The sequence below is a fragment of the Pseudochaenichthys georgianus genome, chromosome 10 (assembly GCF_902827115.2).
Source record: "Pseudochaenichthys georgianus chromosome 10, fPseGeo1.2, whole genome shotgun sequence".
NCBI lineage: Eukaryota > Metazoa > Chordata > Actinopteri > Perciformes > Channichthyidae > Pseudochaenichthys > Pseudochaenichthys georgianus.
Window position 1 is genome coordinate 23,364,964 of NC_047512.1, and position 14,052 is coordinate 23,379,015.

The 14,052-nt window shown below is 41.5% G+C and overlaps 2 protein-coding genes across 2 annotated transcripts; one reads left to right on the forward strand and one right to left on the reverse strand.

Moving 5' to 3' along the window:
* Positions 1 to 309: 309 nt before the first annotated feature.
* Positions 310 to 1,491, reverse strand: tmem126a (transmembrane protein 126A). The gene has a single exon (XM_034093622.2). The coding sequence runs from the start codon at positions 1,337 to 1,339 to the stop codon at positions 722 to 724; it is 618 nt and encodes a 205-aa protein (XP_033949513.1). The 5' UTR covers positions 1,340 to 1,491; the 3' UTR covers positions 310 to 721.
* A 594-nt stretch (positions 1,492 to 2,085) lies between these two features.
* On the forward strand, positions 2,086 to 11,626 carry LOC117454397 (dual specificity protein kinase CLK4-like). The gene is made up of 13 exons (XM_034093620.2): positions 2,086 to 2,208; positions 3,474 to 3,634; positions 6,328 to 6,562; positions 7,178 to 7,280; positions 7,592 to 7,658; positions 7,740 to 7,856; positions 7,955 to 8,121; positions 8,200 to 8,294; positions 8,387 to 8,516; positions 8,597 to 8,679; positions 9,154 to 9,233; positions 9,352 to 9,442; positions 10,923 to 11,626. The coding sequence occupies exons 2-13, from the start codon at positions 3,474 to 3,476 to the stop codon at positions 11,115 to 11,117; spliced, it is 1,524 nt and encodes a 507-aa protein (XP_033949511.1). The 5' UTR covers positions 2,086 to 2,208; the 3' UTR covers positions 11,118 to 11,626.
* The last annotated feature ends 2,426 nt before the right edge of the window (positions 11,627 to 14,052 follow it).

Genomic DNA, 14,052 nt, shown 5'->3' on the forward strand with positions numbered 1-14,052 from the left:
CTCTTATTTCTATCTTTACTGTGATCAGACTTTCTTATTTTGGTCTTTGCTCCTCGAGCGACCTTTTCTGTCATCACTTTTGTCTTCTCTCTGCTTTTTGACCTCTTACTCTTCTCTTTGCTTTTACTGCGGCTTTGAGATTTATCTTTTTTCTTTGCCTTGTGTTTGCTATGCTTCTGATCCTTTTCAACATTGTCCTTTTCTTTGCTTTTAGATCTGTGTGAATGGCTTTTCTTCTCTTTTATCCTAAAGTATGCCATTTCAAATGTTAAACTAAATAGAAAATATAAATGTATGAGTGAGAGTGACTGAAACCAGCAGATATGTTTTATTAATGACTTTACCAATTATCAAAATGGTTGACGATTACATTTTTGAAGATGACGTCAATTTATTTTTTCAGCTTACATTATTAAGGACAATATAACGATTAAGATAAGCGATACATGGGATAGGCCTATGTGATAAATACCACATGCAGGAATTTAATGAAGTTATTTTATCCTGCAAAATAAACAAATAATTACTACATAATGTATGTATTATAATGTAAATGATAATATAGACATACAGGCAATTTTATAAAAGAAACATAATTTAATTTGTGGTGGAAAAATATCTCAGGCACATTCCATCTGAGATGATGAATTTGATAAGCACATATAACCAAGAGGCGCTGAGAATTACTTAAAACGCATTTAATTTTTGGGTTTAGTACATGTTAGTTTATGAGTTCCGCTTCCTTTGGGTCAAATGTTAACTCCGCCAGTTTGGTGAACGTCTCAACGTTCCTGGAGGCCAGGTAAGTGCCAAAGACCGCCTGGAGCAGAATCACCGCTCTCATTTTCCTCAGGACCGGTTTGGAGAGGTCCATCCAGTACCTGAGCATGTTGCCCTTCTCTGGCATCGGTGCTGTATTGTACCTGCATGCGAGCCCAAAGTTCACAGGTAGAGCCAGGAGGATAGGGTACAGGCCACCACCGATCACACCAACAAGTGCACCCCGGATCAGGGCACAGGTGGGACAGTTGAGATCCCCGGACATCAGGGGGCCGGTCACTGCACCGTTGTAAAGGGCAAATGTTGTCAGGAAGGGCATCACGGCCAGTGGCAGGCTGGAGGTGATGGCCGCCTGCGTGACATTCAGGCCTCTGCGATACAAGCTGTTGGATATCAATCCTGCAAGAGCCCCGTTCCCCGCCAGATACATGGGTCCGTACAGGAAGAGTTTCTTATCCAAGTCAGGCAGTCTCTCGAAGTTCTCCTTCAGCATTTCAGAAATAATAGCTCCGGTGAGCGCATTTCCAGAGACCCTGTCCTTCTGCGTATTTTCCGACATCTTCAGATTAATGTTTTTAACCAAAACACCGATCTACACTTTGCCTTATTGAGAAGTCTTCGTTTACAATTTGAAAAAGTCAGTAATCATATTTAGGTAAGGTGGTCCTCAGTAGCAACACTGGGCGCAGACATTTATTTCCCACAATTCAAAGCGAAGGATCGTGGGTTTAGTTACCCTGCGTTTAGTATCTCAGGCAAGTTGTATAATGAGCCGTTTACGCCATTGGTTTTTAAAGTGTGTTTGTTTAATCCAATTCTCGGTCTGACCAAATTAGTGTAGATGGAAATAATGGAAGAAAACTTAAAAAAACAAACGAGGCATGGGTAAGAATAACCATCATCCAAATAAATTTGAACTGTATCAAATTGTGATATTATTTGAATGAATGGTGGCAAGGTATTAGGTCTCTCTTCTACTCTTTGTGTGACCATAGATAATGTACATAATATGCTAAAGTAAATAAACCAAAAATAATGTGGGCTGTTAAAGCAATATTAAAACAAGTAGCCTACTAAATATTCTGCCCGATCATCAAGAGAGGAGAGAATAGATCATATTAATGCATTTTAAGCAGTGGATATTGTACATTTCCATGCAATTTTCAACAGTTTACACGGGAGCCTCTTTGGCTTTGCACTTTATTTTACCTGTAAGGATAAACTCAGGACAGAAAAGCCCATGTTTCATAGCAGGGGGCGTTGCTATTACGTCATTGGATTTGTTTGACGACGTTCAAGTAAACTTCCCTCGGATTCAGGCACAGATCGCCATCTTTGAAGACGGCTAGTCGGAGCCTTTTTATCCTTTGTTCGCATTTTTAACATAACCTAACATACACTATCGAATCTCATTATTTGAAACGTCAGGTAAGTCCACTTCTTGAATCATGGTTAGCTGACACTTAATTATGTTGCCAATAGTTGAGCCATGGAACATTCCCTTTATGTTAGCCAACTTTAGCTAGTTAGCTTTCCAAAACTCGAAGGACGGCCGCCATGGCAGATCTCTGTCGCTAATTAGCTGTGACTTCGACGAGAATTTATTCCATCGAATACTTTAGCAGGTTAAGTAGGAATGTTTGGGTGGCACTAAATATAGTTTTCACAGTAAACATCGCTTGTTGCTACTACAAACTACTACAAACTACAATGTAGGTTCACTCACTTAATGTGCGTGTTGTTGTGGCTAAAGTTTAAAAGCTAGCATTAGTTAGCCTGCTCGACGGGCCTTTGGGTCGACATCATCATTCGACGACTCAATGCTTTATTTACGTCGAGCCAATCAACTGGTTAACCTTCCAATCAAAGACTACAAATAGTTGCCTCATTTTGTGTTGCAAATTACCTTATGTAATTTCAGCAATTGATTAAGATTTGAATGGTCGAAGTTTCTGGAACTGCATGATAACTGAAGATCTACGGCCTGACATCGCCCTACGTCGACCAGCATTATAGCTTCTCCACGTTTTATGCCACCCTTATGGAATTTTTATCAACCTACGTTTAATATAACTCTTTATCCGTTAGTATTTTAGGTTTTGTTATTAACGTCATTACTTGTAATGCACTGCAATGTTTTCAACCTGCTAACGTTGCACCATTTTTATGAAGAATGTTCTCTTTTGGGATAGTTTTAGAGCTGCAACGGACGAGCACTTTCGGTGTGATTTTATTTTTTATAAAAAGTTGCCCCATTGATTCATAATGTTAAAAACAACATCAAAACTACTTAAAAACATTAACCAACAACGTCTTGTCATAACCCAAATTGGGCAGTTTGACACTGTCCAACACTTGTCTAAGGATAGAGGGTGTCGTTTTTGTCATACTGATATTCTGAACAATCTGTGCTGTTGTATTTGCTGTAAAGTGTCTCTATTGTAGGCTATTTTATTATATGTACAGCACTTTGACTCGACCAAAAATCGTTTATAAATGTGCTATATAAATAAAACTTGATTTGTGTATATATATACTTGTTCTCATTTGAGAAGATGAAGCGAGAATCTGGCTACACCCCCACTAAATGCACACTTGGCAGTTGAATGTTCTTTTACATGTGTGCAGCATCTCTGGAAACAATCCCCCAATGCAGTGAAATTCCATTTTGACCTGTTTCCCATGTCTTTCAGATGCGCCAGTTGAAGCGAATGCGCTCCCCAGGTGTCTGGCTTGATGAGTATAGCTGGGAGGAGAGAATGGAGTGTCGTAAGCGAAAGAAACAGTTTTCACATAGCAGTGAAAGAGAAAACAAGTCAAGAAGAACTCAACTTCAACACCGGACCTATGACGGGTAAATATCTTTCAGTATTTTTTTTTGTAAAGTACCATTTTCAAATGTTATAACCTTCATTTTAACTGAGGAGAACATTATTCATTACATCCAGTAATGCCCAGGAGACTGTTAAAAATATTATCATTTCCATCTGGGTTTTGTGGAACAAATGCAATTTATGGATCTCCTGTGGAACAGCTGTTAGCCAAATATTTTATAACATATGGGAACATGCACAAATAAAGGATACATACTGTCTACTACTTTATCCCTAAAATCATATATGTAACCCAACATCGAAATGGCAGATATGTCAACAATCCGTTCAGATCCGCATTATTTCAGATTTGTTGTTCATACCTGTCTTAATATGCAAAATGGATGCCATTACACTGGTTAAGCTAGTTAGGGAGCAACTATTTCGACATGTAGATCATTAAGATTTGAATTATAGTAAGTCATTCTGTGAAAATGTATAGGATAATTCCCTCAATACTGTTTCTACGTTTTAGATTAAGATTGAGTTGTACTGCCACGGTTTTAGTTGAACTTTTAGTTACATTCACAAGACTTCAGTTTAGTAAACAAGCTAATCCTTTGCCTGTGCTACATGGTAACTCTTGTATATCCATTCCCTTTGTGTTTTTGTAATTAAGGCGAGACACCCTATTCACCTGGGGTAATTGTTTTAACTTAAAGGTATCAGCTAGTAATCTCTCCAGTTAATTACTTACAATACGGCAATTGTCTTTTGTATTACAAGTTTTCTGAAATAGCATGTTTAAATATGCAAATTAGCCATTATCTCATTAAATATGCACATATTTGAACACATTTCAGGAATCGAAATCTGAACTTTGGATAAAGCCAGATTCAACATTCTTGTTTCATTTTGTAGTCATATTAGTATCTAAGGCTTTTAGAGAAGGGATATTGGATATCTGTTTTTATCACTCCATAAATCAGAAAATACTGTCAACAGCCCTAAAATATCCATTTTCGCCGTGTCTTTAGGTATACAATGTTGTATAATTCAGGCTATGAATTATATATGAACAAACCCTTCTGTAAAAGCCTTCATAATATTGATGGAATATAACTGGAAGGTTTGGTGTCTCTACGTGCTACTGAAGTTGAAATTCCGAACTCGGAGTAGGAGAAAAAAACTCGTTTGGAGAAAACGACCTTTCCAGATTGCAGTGAGGCGCTAGCTAAACCCTCCTGTTCTTTGTATGATAGCTTGCGCATCGACGCACTCCGTGAAGGTATTTTATGTTCGGGGTAATTTGTTTTTTGTATAACCTTGCTTCGTGCAAGTGACAATTGTTGTCGTCTTCTCTGTGAAAAAAATGTTCGCCGTTCTTTTGCCATTTTCAGATTTCAATTTCTAGTGGAAAGCTAACCAGGAAGTGTTTTAGCACACCACGTGACGCTTCTGAACGAATCACGTTGTCAGAAATTGACACCAGCCAATGAGATTTTGTTTCTTGGTTTAAGACCCCTTTGTACTTTCACGATTGTTTGCTGATACAAAGGAAATGACCATATGTGGATCTGATGAGATTGTGCAGGAGAGACGGAGCTTTCCAACAATATCTCTGTTGACATGGTGCACCCAGTGGTCGCGGTACTTTATGTTACGTTAGAATGCTAACTTTTGGTGAATTTAGGAGAAATATACAGACGCAAATAGACAAACTATAGTAAAATAAACACTTAAATGTGTATTTTGTACGTTTTCCTTCCAAAAGCCTGAAAGAAAACATGTTATGGAATCAAAATAGCAGAACATCTCAAAATTGACCAGTACTTGAAAAACAATGTTTTTGCCTGCCGTGTCTCGCCTTAAATACACTTAGAATAAGAACCCCCTTGCCCTCAGTTTGCAATGTTAATACGTTTTGCAATTCTCTCTTTGTTGATGGCCCAGGGGTAGATGTTTCCAGGTCTACTCTAATTTTAATTCTGTAGGGGGGCAGACTTCTTCCTGGAAGACAACTGACACCAGCAGGGTGCCAGGGCTCTAGGGGTTTCTTGATCCTTTTTAGGTGCTAACATGGCCTGCAGTGTGGGTGTGCTGGAAGCCATTTCAAACATTCTATACAGACCAACCTTAATAAGCAAACTCTAGGATTACTTTCAGCAAGGCATATTAAAGGAACTGTTGGTAGGTAATGGAAAAAGTTATGTTTTATAAGCAACAAACACATTTCCCAGGCCTTGATAAATATGGTACAACACAGTTCACTTGTGGTGTAGGTATGCAGGTGCCGAATCACAGAACAGCATCTTTCCTTTCCTCACTGTCAGCAATTGTGTCTTTCTGTCAGGTTGAACAGGATTCAAGGAATGCTTACAGTTGCCAATGAGATGGCTTTATATGTTATAACCGCCTGTTACGTCACATGTTGAATTTGCATACCACAAAAAGCACTACATACGTAATGACGGACAGTTAATATAATTCTCTCTGAACCATGGCCTCTCATTAAGCAGGACGTCAGTTATTTGGTGGCTGCAAATCAGCTTGTTGCTAATTACAAACGTGACATAAAAGGCTCAGGGTAGAGTGTCAAGCAAGTGGCAGACTATTAGCACCATCATATGCAGTCTTCATTCGAGAGCGTTATCACAGACAGGGAGCCAGGCTATTTCCGACCTGACTTTCTGCTCCGTGGTTTTGATTTGAGCCTTTTTCCGTTTGACTGCAGGCATTACTTGGAGACCCGCAGTCTGAACCGTAGGCTGGATTCTTGGGAAAGACCCACACGGGACCCCAGTTTTGGCATGGCCTGTGAGGAGGACAGTCGTGAAGGGACCTACAGGGACAGAGAGCGTGACTGGCACCACTACAGCAAGTCGTCCGGGCGCAGCGGTCGCAGCAGGCGAAGCAGCCGCCGGCACCGAGGGCGCAGGCGGAGCCCCTCTCGCCCCAGGTCCTCCACGGTACGGGAAAATCCTTCTCCACGCTTCTCCTCTCCTGTCTTTTTCACCAAATCAGATGGGCCATCACGGGTGTTAAGCCAATGCCTAACACCTTTCTCTTTGTCTCTGTGTATCCAACTCTTAACTATTTAAGCATGATTTTTAATAATGACAAGTAGGGGGCTCAGCAAGTAAGACCCTGTGAGTGTTAAAAGATTTTCTAGAGAAAAAAATGGACCCTGTTTTTGTGCTTAAATCTTAGTTTGCAGTAATAGGACGTGATGGTAATAATGTATTTGTTTCGGAAGAGTTACAGAGAACTACATGTAGATAGACTGTCATCAATCAAGTTCAGTTTTTTTCTGTACTACTCTGAGAAAGTCTCATCTGAAAATCTTGTTGCCATGTTTTTCTTCTGTAACACACACTATGTGGTGGCTGCCGCCCAATTTCTCTGACGGGGCTGAATTTGAATTTGCTGCTCCGTCCTCCCGTCCATTCGCCTGCCGGTGTTACTGAACGGGCCGAATCTATCCACCCCTACACCTCCCCCCCTGGCCTGGTTGAATGAATGACGATGTCGCATTGTGGTGGCTGACTGATGGGTTATTGATGTGATGGCGGTTCCGGGTGCAGAGGAGGAGCCAACAGCGCAGGAGCAGGAAAAGATCCAGGAGTGTTGAGGATGATGACGAGGGTCATCTCATCTATCACAGTGGAGACATGCTGAGAGCGAGATGTATAGAATATATACTTTTTTTTTCTACTGTTGATCACACTTTGTGTCTCACTCTCTTGTTGTCTGGTTTTATTTCTAAACATTAATTTAGAGGCTGTTGTATTTTGGCCAGTAGACTTAATACTTTTTTTTTTTTTTTAAATACTGCTTGTCAGTGTAACATATTTAGCATTGAGTTGCAGTCAAGTGTTCAGATGCCTGTTTATAGAAGTGTAGCTAAACAGAGAAACATCAGGCAGTGCAACAGCCTAAAGTCAGTGCTTCACCTTTTCTGTTCTGTGGTGCTAACTTCAGCTTTCTATTTTCTGTAGATGAGATTGTGTGTACTCTAGGAGAAGGGGCCTTTGGGAAGGTCGTTGAATGCATTGATCACTCTAAGTATGAGAATATTCCTTACAGTTCAATTAAAAACTCACTATCCCACACATTTGATATTAAAAGTATGTTCTGTGTTTCCAGTGATGGAGCTCGATTGGCTCTGAAGATCATTAAAAGCATAGACCGCTACCGTGAGGCAGCTATGGCTGAGGTAGAGGTGCTTGAACAGTTGAAGTCCCTCGACTTGGATAAGAGATCGTAAGTCAGGCCACTAATACAGATCACCATCAACACATGTATTTTCAGAATTTACAATTTCAAGAAACTGACTCTGCATGTCCTCTCCTCCTCTCTAGTGCTTGCGTACACATACTGGAGTGGTTTGACTACCACGGCCACATTTGTATTGCCTTTGAGCTGCTCGGCCTCAGCACCTACGATTACCTCAAGGAGAACAATTTCCAGCCGTTCCCCATTGAACACATCAGGCCCATGGCGTACCAGATCATCAGAGCTGTGCGATGTGAGTGACGGACACATTTGTAAATGGAGAATAGAGTTTTAAGGATTGGTTTTGAATGTGTGTGGTCTTGTCTTCCAGTTCTGCATAAAAACAAGCTGACTCACACTGACCTGAAGCCTGAGAATATTCTCTTCATTGATTCGGGATATAATATGCAGTACAACCCTGACCTGGTAAGGATCTTTCATGCCTTCTGAAGCATTGGCCACATTCTACACATGTTTTGAGCAGCTGTTTTATTAGCATGATGTGTGTTTGTACTCAGAAACGGGATGAACGGACGTTGAGGAACCCAGATGTGAAGCTTGTGGACTTTGGTAACGCCACATATGAGCACGAGCACCACACCTCTGTGGTGTCCACACGTCACTACCGGGCTCCTGAAGTCATTCTCGGTATGTGGCAGTTTTTAACGCATCTTATGCAGATCCTTCAGCAGAGACATGTCTTATTCAGGGAACATTACCTCTTTCAGATCTGGGCTGGGGCCATGCCTGTGATGTCTGGAGTGTGGGCTGCATTCTCATTGAGTACTACCTTGGAAATACTCTCTTCCAGGTAAGACTCATGGGAAACTGCTATAACCTAGTATTACAAGTAATGAATAGGTTGGGTCTCATATAGTCCTTGACGAAAAGCTTGATGTTGAACATATTTAGAAGATCGTCTACACGTTCACTCGTGTAAAACAAAACTATTGTTTAATTCAAATGAAACAATACCGTCATCATATATATGTGTTGTCTCTTAGCGTCTCATACCACACAAGGACAAAACTTGAGCTAGCATTTGATTATCATAGTTACAATATAAAAGGATATTTACAGTTGGTAACAAATGTATTGGCTAAATGTAATGCTGTGGGTATAAAGAAGCAGGGTTTTTTCATATCAACTATAACAGTATGGTAGGATAAAGGCTTCCAGAGCCTGGATAGTTTGGGTTTATGTACAATAAAGAATGCTAGCACCTTAATAAGCACTGTCAGTTACCATGGCATTTTGCTAAAAGTGATATTGTTTTCTCCTTCAGACTCATGACAGTAAAGAGCACCTTGCTATGATGGAGCGAGTCCTGGGCCCCATCCCAATGAAACTCATGCAGAAAACAAAGTACGTGGATTTTAAACTTTTTGTTACCATCTTCCTTCCTCCTGAACATATACAATGCAGACAGAATTTAAAGAAATGTTTCTAACTCGTAGAAATGGTTTTATCTTTGTGTGTACAGGAAGCGGCGGTATATCCATCGGTGCAAGCTTGACTGGGATCCACAGAGCACTTCTGGGAGATATGTCAAGAAACACTGCAAACCCCTCAAGGTAAGAGAATCCAGAGGTGGGACCAAGTCATTGTTTTGCAAGTCCGAGTCAAGTCTCAAGTCTTTGCGCTCATGTCCAAGTCTTTGCGCTCATGTCCAAGTCTTTGCGCTCAAGTCTGAGTCAAGTCTCAAGTCTTTGCGCTCAAGTCTGAGTCAAGTCTCAAGTCAGGATGGGCAAGTTCAAGTCAAGTCCAAGTCCTAAACTTTGACAAAACGAGTCATAAACAAGTCCTTATGTGCTTTTCACCAAATGTGATGACATCGATCAACAGAATAATACTTAATAATCAAACTGCTCTTTATTAGTTAATTTAATAATCCATTTTCTCTCTGCTGGTAAAGTAACGTGTGTTTTTCTAATTTAAGAGGGATCAGTAAGGTAAGGCTACCGTGACGGTGTGATTCAGAAGGAGTTTAATGTATAAGATCCCTGATGTTAAGGTGACCAGAATGTTTATTTCCACTGTGTACAACATGTTTTAAGGGACCCACAATCTATCTTTATGCAAGGGATAATGTGCAGCGAGCAGGCTCTATGGGGAAAAGAACACCTGTATCTAGATCCCTCTGCAGGTGGAACTTTAACTATATTTTGATGCCAATACTTTTGTACTTTTACTTGTAACATTTTGAATGCAGGACTTTTTATTGTAACTGAGTATTCCTACACTCTGGTACTTTTACTCAAGTACAAGATCTGAACTTCTCCCACCTGACAATAAATCCTGAGTGGTTGCCAAAAAAAAACCCTGCTCTGAAGGTTATTTTCATTTTACAAATCCTGCACTCAGCTTTGCTTTCTCCAATATCATTGAAATGCAGCCAGATGCTGCTTCTTTTTTCGGTTTTTGCTCATTTCTTGACTTTTTCCGAAGCGCTTGCATTTAAATCTGTCGCTCTGTGCAGCTGGCCTGTACCACTACACCTGCTGTGCACCCACCCTTCTTTCACATAATGGTATGATCCTAGTGTGTCCTCGCATATGATTGGCCGCATGGTGGCCCAGCTAAATAAAGACCCGCCCCTGCCTGCAAGGATTCTCAGCAAGAGTAGGAGCGGCTGAAGATTCTGCTCTCCCCGACGGGAGTCTGCTCTTCTAGCGGCAGCTCGCGATCGGCGTGTTGGAGACCTCTGAATTAAATTCTCAAGTCACCTCAAGTCAGAATGCTCAAGTCCAAGTCCCGAGTCATTGGTGTCCAAGTCGAGTCGCAAGTGTTTTGTGATTTTGTCAAGTCGATTCTCAAGTCATCAAATTTGTGACTCGAGTCCAAGTCATGTGACTCGAGTCCACACCTCTGAGAGAATCTGTCTGTCCACCCTGTCCATGCTGCATGTAGTTCACACGTATGATATGTAGAGGACAACCATTTGAATTGCATATAAGTTAGCTACCTTTTTTGTTTCTAAAACTTGGAAAAAATATCAGTATGATTTGTTTGTTTAGTATTCTTAGACTAACGTCACCTTTTTTTTGTTATCAGAATTACATGCTGTCTAAGGGCGAGGACCACCACCAGCTGTTCGACCTGGTAGAGAAGATGTTGGAGTACGACCCAGCGACGCGCCTCAGTCTGGAGCAGGCCCTGCGACACCCCTTCTTCTCCTGCTACCGCAAGAGCAGCAGCAAGAGCAGCCGCAGAAGCCACCAGCAGCAGCAAAAAAGACTGAAGCTGTGACCTTGGTCAGGCCCTGGCTGTCACCATGGCGATTCTCATGATGACAGCGCAGCCTCTACTTCCGGCCTCTCCAGGAGAGGTGTGGCCTTGCTGACTGTATCAGTCCTCTGCCCTGCTCCGCTGTGCCCTCTCCTACGCCGGTGTGTTCTTACTCAATCAAACTCATCAACCAGCTCTGTTATCTTCTGTGGCAATTTCTGATGTAAGGAATTCCCAAATTGATTTATATTTATTTGCTAATTTAATTCTGGTAAAAGCCCTTTTTTTATTCAGGTCCAATTGTGTCCATTGTCTTTCTGCATTGTGAAGTGAGTGATGGGGAATGTACCAGAATGAGATTAGGTTTACCCAGCATCAGTCTTGCCAGTAGTAATTTATTCAGCGCTATGGATGTAAAAAAAGCTATTGCGGGCAGAAAATCCTTGTACATACAATTTGTTATTTCTTTTTTTTTCACTGACTTTTGCAGTATTGTGTACATTTTTCTCAATAAACGTGAATAGATTATTGTAATGTCTCCTGTGTGTGCAGTGATTGAGATGTTCAGTTGCAGTAGCTTCATGTAACCACCGGGTGGCAGTAAAAAGCTTTCAGGTTACTGCAAGAGTGCCGCCTGATGAGCACTGAACATGGTCTGGCAAAGCATTAACTGAAATGATGGATGGTCTTGACCTGGAGCTCCTAGCGCGGCGCCAACAGGAAATGTGTAATGCTATTAACATTGTACACCACGTGTTGAACGAAAAGCTGCACCCTTTCAAAAATGATAATTGTACAAAGTAGAAATTGGGTATAACAATGAAACTAATGGAAATAGAAGATTGCAATAGAAACACCTCTTAATCCAACACAGTGCATTTAGCCCATTTTTAGTGTTATGAGCAGTGATGCGACCTTGCTCCTCAGTACCAGTCCACACTGCGTGTCCTATTCATACGGGGACCCTCTGCTTCAGTCAGGTAATATAGACACTGAGCTACTGCCGGCTGAAAGATAATCAAACTCAGACATCAAAAACTAATATACAGTTTTCGTATTATTTAAGTTTCTAAATGGAGTAGATATGATTGATTTACGTCCTTCTCTGTGAACTAAACATTTGTTGAAGGATCTGCAATATTATATGATCCTCCAGATGCTTCTTTAGGCCTAGCTATAGTCACTGCTGGGGTCAGGTATTGAACACATAAACCGTTTGTAAGTTTGGAAATGTAAACTATATTTACACATTTCAGTTTATCACACAACAAGGCACATTATCTTCACTTCGAAAAATTCTGCATTGGTTTTAGAAAAATAACAATTAGCATCCTGGACTACACCAGTGCTGAGGTGCCGAGCCAGTCTCTCAGTTGTCAATCAGTAGCCTCCCACGTGGTCTGCAGGGCGGGCGCATCTCAACTAGTTGAACATGCAACTTTTAGGGAGGCAAACAATTGGCCCCAGTGGTAGTTTCAGTCGCGCATTCATGGTGGATACTCCCCAACAGGAAACAACCACCAGTACGTTTGAAGGCGCCTTTCACTCTGGTTGGCATGCATATCGCTCCCATGTGTGTTGGAGGTAAACCCGGTGTGCACTGGCCGCTGCTCCTGCCTCTTGTTCCAGACTAATTTAAGACAGCACTTTCACCTTTGAGTGCAGTGTTGTGGTGCGCTGTCTACTCTACGGAGCCTGAGTTTTACCGCAGAACTCCAAAACGGCGTTTTTGGGGTACTTTATGTTCATCCAGAGGACTGTAAAACAGGATTTTACAATGGATACAGCCAGCCACTCTATCGGGGAAAGTAAGCCTGTGTGTGAGTTTGCGCCCAAGTCTTCGGTGCAGCGGTGGCTTCCAGGTTTTCCCATCGCTCTGTGCCTGCTGCTGTCTATGAGCTCCATCACCGTGTGTCTTCTGATGAGCCCTCAAGACCTTCCAGCTGGAGAGCCGAATGCAGATGGAGATGGACAAAGCCTCCATCTTCCAGCCGCCGCACAGGGCTTGTCTAAACGAGGATGGGACCCCTAACTCCAGAGCTGAGCTCATCAGTAGGGAAATTCGTGGAAGAGGTACATTGCATCTATTGTCTTAAATGGCCTCTATTGTAATAAATAAACAGCCTACATTGTTTGTGTGAACTTCTGACCGAGACCTGTGCGTAAAGTGCACTGAGGTTGACAAACGCAGACTTGGCACTTTTTTGGCAATTGCTCCCAATTATTCCCCCTAAAATCAGTTTGTTTTTAATGTATGACCGTAGGGTCAACATTGCATGCAGCTGGCTAATTACGTTTACTATTAAAGCTCTTTATAGAGTGATATAACCACTGATGAGACCCCAACCTATAATTTGATCAAATGGAAAAGGAATTGAGGTAGCCCTTTCAATTTTGGAGCTTTATATAATGGGAGACAGATGATATAGACTTTTTTTATTGTTAGTCATTGAGATTTTGTAAATCTTTTATTATCTGAAATGTTTCTTAATGATTTCCTCATTAAAAATATATTAATGTCTAGAACTGGGATTTTAAACGGAGGTGTTTTTCTCTGCCTTCAGAAAGTGGTGGTGCTGTTGCCAAAATTAAGGACAACTAGGGACGTTGGCCAAGAGTGCTCCTGCCCTCCAGGTATGTCTCTTTCTTCGTGGTATTAGTACCACTTACAAAAACTCTGCAGCCTATCAGGTAAAAGTTACAGTCAAGGCATGACTGAAGGCTCAGAAACCTGATTATCTGTCTGCTCCTTTGAACTGCAGTGTATATGTATCTGAACAATAAGAATGCATGTGTATCGTTTCTGTGTCTGAAATCGGCCCCTTCACGTAGGCAGGGCCCATACTGAGACGGCAGGGTTCTGCACTCAGCAGATCAGCGGGGTCGGGACGTCCAGCCTCAGCCCTGCCGCCTGAAAGTCAGTGGGGGATGCTCACTTATATAGATGGAGCCGCCA